The sequence below is a fragment of the Fundulus heteroclitus genome, chromosome 21 (genome assembly GCF_011125445.2).
Source record: "Fundulus heteroclitus isolate FHET01 chromosome 21, MU-UCD_Fhet_4.1, whole genome shotgun sequence".
In the NCBI taxonomy this organism is placed as follows: domain Eukaryota; kingdom Metazoa; phylum Chordata; class Actinopteri; order Cyprinodontiformes; family Fundulidae; genus Fundulus; species Fundulus heteroclitus.
Window position 1 is genome coordinate 14123902 of NC_046381.1, and position 7518 is coordinate 14131419.

The 7518-nt window shown below is 37.0% G+C and overlaps 2 protein-coding genes across 2 annotated transcripts; both read right to left on the bottom strand.

The window, feature by feature from the left end:
- Positions 1 to 259: 259 nt before the first annotated feature.
- LOC105938431 (leukocyte cysteine proteinase inhibitor 1) lies at positions 260 to 1974 on the bottom strand. Its single transcript, XM_036125452.1, has 3 exons — positions 1561 to 1974; positions 1367 to 1471; positions 260 to 1212 (listed from the first exon to the last, which is right to left on the bottom strand). The coding sequence occupies exons 1-3, from the start codon at positions 1630 to 1632 to the stop codon at positions 1072 to 1074; spliced, it is 318 nt and encodes a 105-aa protein (XP_035981345.1). The 5' UTR covers positions 1633 to 1974; the 3' UTR covers positions 260 to 1071.
- A 2442-nt stretch (positions 1975 to 4416) lies between these two features.
- LOC110366451 (leukocyte cysteine proteinase inhibitor 1-like) lies at positions 4417 to 7189 on the bottom strand. Its single transcript, XM_021307355.2, has 3 exons — positions 6877 to 7189; positions 6685 to 6786; positions 4417 to 5065 (listed from the first exon to the last, which is right to left on the bottom strand). The coding sequence occupies exons 1-3, from the start codon at positions 6940 to 6942 to the stop codon at positions 4934 to 4936; spliced, it is 300 nt and encodes a 99-aa protein (XP_021163030.2). The 5' UTR covers positions 6943 to 7189; the 3' UTR covers positions 4417 to 4933.
- Between the last annotated feature and the right edge of the window lie 329 nt (positions 7190 to 7518).

Below are 7518 nucleotides of genomic sequence, written 5' to 3' on the forward strand. Positions count from 1 at the left end.
ACGACTTAAACATGGTCACCTCAGTGTATTGTCCTGTTTCCTCCTTTTCACTGGTAGTCACCATAGTCAGCACGCCAACATCCACATCTTTACATTCTAAATGGTTATGGAGCTTCAGGGCGCGATTTCTTTGCTGTTCGTACAGCGACATATAATTTCTTTATAGTGAGTTCCGGATTGCAGCATTTTGTTTCTGATTTGGCTTGTACAGCAACCCTGGGAGCATTTTTTTTTTTTAATATGGCTAAATGGTCAGTTCAAATGGTCAATTCAAGTCATCAGATGTTCATAAATCAGCAGAAAAGTCTCTCTTTCAGCGTCTGCAGTGATAAAGGATGAAAAATACTTGGTTTTAACAAGATGATGTACATATCACAGTTTCACTAGCTGTGCACATGAAAACAAGCCATGACTTCAAAAACTTGCATAGAATGGCTCGTTGGGGGACAGCGGACCTAAAAAATCAGACAATAAACCTCACCAGCTTTTGGGAATTGAGTTTAATCTGATATAAACCATTTGAAAAAGCTTTGACTCCAGAACAAGCATTTGGGATTAAAATCATGTTATTCTGTTGAAACCATTATCCTTTTTGGCATTTATTTAATTTTATTCTTTTTCTTTTGTTTTGTATGTTTATACCTGATATATTTCCTGAAAACTAATTGCCTTGTATGGATAGTTTCAGTTACATTTAATTGACTTTAGCGTATTTTTCAAATATTATTGCATCCACACAGGAAATCACACTGCAGACAAGTATAACTCACATAAAATAATCCCCCATAATATTATATTTGCAGAAAACAGTAATCAGACTTGCACCGTCACATTTTCATTTGTCACTGCTAATGCAACATCACTAAAGAAAACAATCTTTAATCACTATCAATGTTATTCATTCATTCTTTGCATATTTGACTTCATCGACTGCACTACTTATACCCAATTGTTAAGATTTTTAAAAACTGCCTACAGCAGGATTGTAAATGAACATCATTTGTATTTAACTCTTTCATGATAACATTACAGTGTAGTTTTGCTACAAGGCTGCTGTTTGGACAAAGTCAATCAGTCCCAAGGTTTGATGGGTTCCAGAGGATCTCCTTCTTTGTGTTTTTCTACCCTCTTTAGCAAGGTTTTAATCTGCCCCTCATGCAGCGGGCTTTGGAAGGCATAAATATGGAGGTATTCATTTCCTCCCACATGAACCTGCAGGGAGGAGACAGCAGAATGGCACTTCTGCTTTATTAGGTTTACGAACATTGAATTATCTACATGCAGCACCTTGAATTTTGATTCTTTACATTACGTAATAAATGATAAAGAAACAACATGTCAAAGAAAATTATCATATAGGTATCACCTTGATGAGAAAGTTTGTTCCTGCCACTGGCTGGACCCTGTATTCAATGGCCTTAAAGATTTGGTAACTCTGTTTGGTCCACTTTGCCTCTGCTTGGCTCTTCAGCTGTGTGTGGATGGCATGAAAAAGAGCTTGAAAGTTAAGCAGAAGGGTTGCAAGTAGAAACTGTAAAAAAAATGAAGACTGGATCTCACCATATCACAGATGTCCTGAGTTTCTTCAGTGGCAGCCTTTACCTCTGTCCATACTCCAAGCCTTCTCGCCATCCCTGCTGTTGTCAACTCAAAATGCTTAATATAAGGAAGTTTTCCAGTGTGTTTTTACTGCAGCTCGTTTCTCTGGGTAAAGACTTGTGTTGTACTCCTACATAATAGGTGGAGTTTGCTGAGTGAACCCCTTACCATTTAGTGGATGAAAATGTTTACAAATTAGGAATCATCCAATAGATTTAAAATGAAATACGAAAAAAAAAACATTTCATAAAGAAAGAAGTGGAAAAAACAGAGAGAGACGGTCAGTGGCTTCCTATCTCTTCAATTTTCTTTTGCACTTTCTATTTCACAAAGGAAACCTGTTTTTCCAGATGCCCCTGTCTTTCCAGATCACACGGAAGTTTCACCTCTAGGGCAAAAACGGTAAAGTGCTGCCCCCTAGTGGTAAATTAAGGGGCTTACCGTGTAAGCGACCATTTGGAGGACAAGAAGAAAATATTTTTGAAATATCTATCTATCTATCTATCTATAGAGAGAGAGAGATAGATAGATAGATAGATAGATAACACAGTTTCTGTACCATTTGAAAAAGGAAAGGCAACAGATCCTTCCAATTAGGTAGAAGGCAAATATGTGTTGATGTTTCTAAATCAGGAAGTACATATACACATTGTACACCGTATGTACACATCAGTGTGTGCTGTCCAGTCAGAGTACAAAAGAAAAGGTAAAGGGAAAGTGTGACAAAATGAATGGAAACCACTTAAGGTTAGGGAGGGGAAGAACTTACTGGAAGGCAAGCCGGAGAAGGTTGGGGAGTGACTTTGTACTGTGTGTTTAAAACACTATTTTATGTGCAAACTGATATTTTGTATATTATATTTAGAAAGATAAGTCTTGTATATACAGCATATACTGTATATTTCCTTTGTTGTCTCTCTGCACATGAATACGCTATTTTATGGTCTAAAAAGACAGGAACAGAAGGCTGCTTAGATAACCCATACCACAATTTTATATATAATTTTGGACTTCACTATCTGAAGGTTTGAGAGGATAATCTGTGGGATATTTATCAAGCCACCTCAGTAAAATCTATGTGAAGTCTGTGAAGGCTCAATAAGACCATCACTTGGACAAGTTGTATTCTCTTTCATGAATGTTTTTGTTTTGTTTTTGTTGTTTTGTCTAATACTCATCACTGACCTTATTTGCTTTGGATATCTCCAGGCCCAACCACCTAACGTTTCCCACTCTAAACCCTTCTAGAGTGCTCCAAAAACATATTTTACATTAACTTTTTAATCTGTTGAGCTACAGCCTATTGTACAGTATATAATCCAATACCTCAAAGATTATTATTTTTTGCTTAATTGTTTGGTTATGATCCCGGCCGGTTCTGTGTGGTGGCCATGGGACCATCCAGACAGCATATGGTTTCTGGATGGAGAACAGTTTGGTTCAAATGTATTATAAATGTAAAAAACATAACTTCTAAATGTGAGTGATGACTTGTTTACAAGTCTGGATAACTGCAACTGCAAAGGGCAGTTGTCCAAAGGGAGCAAATATAAAACTTTTAATGACAGATTTTCACCTTTAACTTTGCAAAGATGGTACGCCTCACTCTCAAACAGCTTTCTGTTGTTACAAATTGTCCAGGCCTGGGCAAAGAAATAACTAATCTGCTCCACAAGTGCTGCCTGCAAGTGCTGCTTGAAAGCCGGATCATCTGAGTAAAAGTTATGCCTCAGTTCCTCTCTTTTTCCAATCTGGATGGTTCTTTAGAAGAACCTATTCTATGTTATGAAATTTAGCCCTGAAATAATTTTTATAGCTTTTCGAAATAGTAACGGAGCATAAAGGTTGTGTGTGTTTTTTAAAAAAAACAAAAAAACATCTCAATTCTTGTTTATTGATGTGATTTATGATATTTTACATTTCTGTTACAGCTTCCAGAGATGGATTTAACACAGCCCGTCTCATAACTGAGCATATTTGTATTAAACATGCTCATAACAATACAAATATATTATCTTTAAAGCAGTCACAAGGAGGAAACTAAATCTGAGGCCTTTTTCACAAAAGCAAGACAGAGGATTTAACCGGGATTTTCCTGATATCCAGGCTGAATAAAGCCTGAACTTGGTTTCACAAAAGCAGTAACACATAAGTTTCCATGGCGGTTTATTCTGTGCTGCTAGCCTGCTCCAGACTAGGCTAACAGCCAGGCTTAGTTAATCCTGGTGACTTATCTGTTCATTCATTGGTCACACTGATCAGGAACCAATGAGTTTTGTCAGTGATTCTGTTTCCTTATCTGTGTTTTTTAATCAGTCTGCATTAAAATACCACCATTACACACTGGTATTCAGACAAGTACTATAATTATTTTTAAAATTATGATGGTAGCCTATACTATTATTAACTTTATAATTACCCATGTGGGCGCTGTTACTGTTAAACCGTGTTTTTGATGACTGATGTTGTTCTGAGTTTGACAGAAAGTCCTTTAATAGACTATGTGTTGAGGGAATTAGAATGACTGATGAAGAAACAAAGATGTCAATAAAGTTCAGTGCTACACCATTTTTCACAAAATTCTGCGCCTCTTATTCTGCTGACTTTTCCAGAAAAGACATATTTCCCTCAAGTGCACAAAAATACGCAATCTCACAGCCCCAAAAAGGAAAAAAAACTACACAAACCATGAGGCTCAGTGACCTAACAACTGTTAATGGACATATATATATATATATATATATATATATATATATATATATATATATATATATATATATACATAAAATATACATAAGAATTATGATAAATATGTAATTTCATTGAATGTCAGATATCCTACATTAACTTCTTTCAATTTGTTTTGTCTATATTTAGTGTTTTCAATTCAAACAATATGTGTATTAATAATTAATGCCACTAATAAAATCTGATATGAGTTGAACATTGTTTTTGCAAAGACTGCTGAAAAAGGTTCATCCCTTGTACCGCTCGACTGCTTCAGGAGTTATGGAAGAGTCAGCGAAACAGCGCCCTCTAGAGTCAGAATTGGATAGATCAGAGAAAATGGTTAAACGTTTTTTTTCTTTTGCAACAGAAATAGCTCCAAACAAATGTGTTTTACTTTAATAATAGCAGCAGTGTTTCCTTTCTTGAGCCTGATGCGCTTAAATTTCTCATAAGGCTCCATCAAAAGATGTTGTTTGAAGATTGGCGCATGCAACTGATCCATTGTGCCATCAGTGAATCTGTGATCGACCTTATGGTCTTTTGTAGAAATCTGGGGATGCTTTTGTGAAATAGGCCTCAGGTCGTTTTCACTTTTGCTGGTTATCTAGAATGGTACAAGAGGATCTTCTCGTTTGTAGCCACCACGCACTCCTAGAAATTCTATTGTAATTTTGTCGTCATGCACAAGGCTTTGGAAGATCATCAGATGAACATAGTCATTTCCTCCAACCTGAACCTGCAGAAAGGAGAGAGCAGAAATCATCTTCTGAACAGAACTGGAAATGTGCTGTTTGTTGTAGATTTTCCTGTAAATGCCTGTAATCGCTTGTTTAATTTGTGTAATCTTTTCCTAAAAGATAAAGCTAGTCTAATTAGATATAGGCTGTGTAGAGTTCTTAATAGAACTGCTCTCCCCGGGTTAATGTGTGCTTTCACTTGCTTTCACACCTGCTGTTACACAGATAGCGTCTCCATGATGACACAATCTTTCTTCAGACATCTGTGAGGAGACTATCCCCTTTGAGGGTGTGTCTAAGGTTAGAAGAAGGCATGCTGATCTGGCCTCAGATCAGGGCTCTTTATCTTGGGTACATCGCCCGTGTTGTTTGTTGTAAGAAACGAGCCTTGTAAACTTCTGATTATTTCTCTGCTGTATTTAGAATAAATGGTTAAGCTAAACTCTGAAGTTAGACTGTTTATGGTGGTAAACTGCTGGGAGGAGTTAAACGGACCGGTGGGGAGCGACCATGTTCAAGGGCTACTGGGTGAACATAATATGAACAGACTGGAACTTGTTTATGAATTAGTTTTTATTAAGTTTAAATTTAGAGTTTCCCCTGTTTTTTAAAAGCTGTTTTCTTCTTGAAAAAGCTGTTTAACTTAGTTTTAGCTGCATTTTAGTCATCTGTGAGCAGGGTCTTTGCCAGTCATTCGGTGCCCTAAGCAAAAAGGCTTTGTGGTGCATCCCTGGAAATGAACAATAATCCAGTATGTGTTCTGACAACAGTTGCAATAAGTGAGAGGAGAAGTTAAAATCTTCATAAAACACAAATTTAATTTTGCATCAACAAAGGTGCCTGTACTTCCACACAAGATGACTTTCTTTTACCTCTCACAGAGGAAAATTAACAAAAACAAAAGATTTCAAGTGGGATTAAACCAAGGAAACAAGTAAAGTAAAACAAATGAAATGTAAAGATTTAGAATTAAGACCTATTTTCTGATGCTGTTTAATTTGATGTAAACCCATAAAACATCAAACAGGTCTGACTTTCCAGAGGAAACTGACGCATGTGATCATGGCAAGTTTTGTTGTCCTGATGAATATTCATTAGGAGGAGCTCATCAAAACCAAACATTCTTAAAGTCTGCAGAACTTTAGATTCACAGACTTTAACACTGCTTCTCAGCCTAAATCATTTTTGAATTAGAACAAAAGCAACAGGCCGAATATGGGATAATTTGTCATTGTTCTCAGTTATCCCAGTCATCGCAACAGTAAACAGGCTTAAATCAGAGACAACCGGACTTTCCATGAGTTCTTTCTGAAAACCTATTCGAGAGTCTTCGACATTTCTCGCACTTGAGCAACCTGCAATTGGAGCACTGCTGTTTTTAAGGACTTGGAGGACAATTCTCCTAGGCGCATTCTAAGTTAGATTCAAATCAATGACCCACCCGTCCTGGGTGATTAGAGGCTATTACTTGGTGTGAATGGAGTACTTGGTCATCTCTTTGGTATGTGTTGGAGGACCGGGCTGTACACACTGCGGTGTTGGAAGTGCAACTCTCCCCCTCTGTTTATTGATGACTACTTTTAAATAATATGGAAAATATAAAATCCATCTTCATTACCTTGATGACATAGTTATACCCTGCCACAACCTGTGACCGGTATTCAACTGCATTGAATTCCTTGTACCTTCTGTCTGTTTTTCTCTCTGATTGGTTCCACATCTGTGTGAGAATCAGATGAAAAAAAAAAATGTTATAACAGAAAGTTTGCAGGACGACATTTGGAGAGAACAAAGAATAAATGAAGCTCACCCATTTAGTAAGCATGCACACATCCCCATCTGCGGGTTTTGGCCCTGACCATCCTCCACAGCTCATCCTGTTTCTGTGTGTTGCTTTTAACAGAGAAGTCTCTGCTGTTATCGGGCTCCAAAGCTTAACATGAGCTGGTTTTCAAGCATATTTATGCTGTAGGTGCACTGGAAGAGAACGGGGAGGTGGTTCCTGATGATGGGTGGAGCTCAGTGTGTACTTCAAGAATTTCTCAAGGTGTTAAATAAGTGACTGTCAGCTATTATCTACAAAGACAGGTCCCGTGAGAAGGCAGAGAAAGGAAAATAACTTAATAATGAAATAGAGAGACAATAATGAAATAGAGAGACAATCAACGTACACAATTAAAAAGGGAAGCAGATGATAGTTTAATAAATGACTAATTGGTGTGAAAGTTTGATTCAGTTCTGCTTCTGCTATTAACAACTAAAAGATAGTGACAGTGTTATAAGAGATCTCAAATACCACAGTGTCCACCTTTTAAAAACCAGTTTATGTCAGCAACTCCCTCACTTGTTTTTACTTCACTAGTTTTTAACTCTGAATTATACAACTTTGACTTTGAAATCCAAATACTTTGATCTGTGCATTGTTGCTAATAGAAATAAATGTTAAAATAAC

Coding starts and splice junctions, on each gene's coding strand:
- LOC105938431 (XM_036125452.1), bottom strand. CDS start 1,632: ATGGCGAGAAGGCTTGGAGTATGGACAGAGGTAAAGGCTGCCACTGAA. Junction 1,472..1,560: donor CTCAGGACATCTGTGATATG/GTGAGATCCAGT, acceptor ATCCACACACAG/CTGAAGAGCCAAGCAGAGGC. Junction 1,213..1,366: donor GAACAAACTTTCTCATCAAG/GTGATACCTATA, acceptor TCCTCCCTGCAG/GTTCATGTGGGAGGAAATGA.
- LOC110366451 (XM_021307355.2), bottom strand. CDS start 6,942: ATGAGCTGTGGAGGATGGTCAGGGCCAAAACCCGCAGATGGGGATGTG. Junction 6,787..6,876: donor TGTGCATGCTTACTAAATGG/GTGAGCTTCATT, acceptor ATTCTCACACAG/ATGTGGAACCAATCAGAGAG. Junction 5,066..6,684: donor GGTATAACTATGTCATCAAG/GTAATGAAGATG, acceptor TCCTTTCTGCAG/GTTCAGGTTGGAGGAAATGA.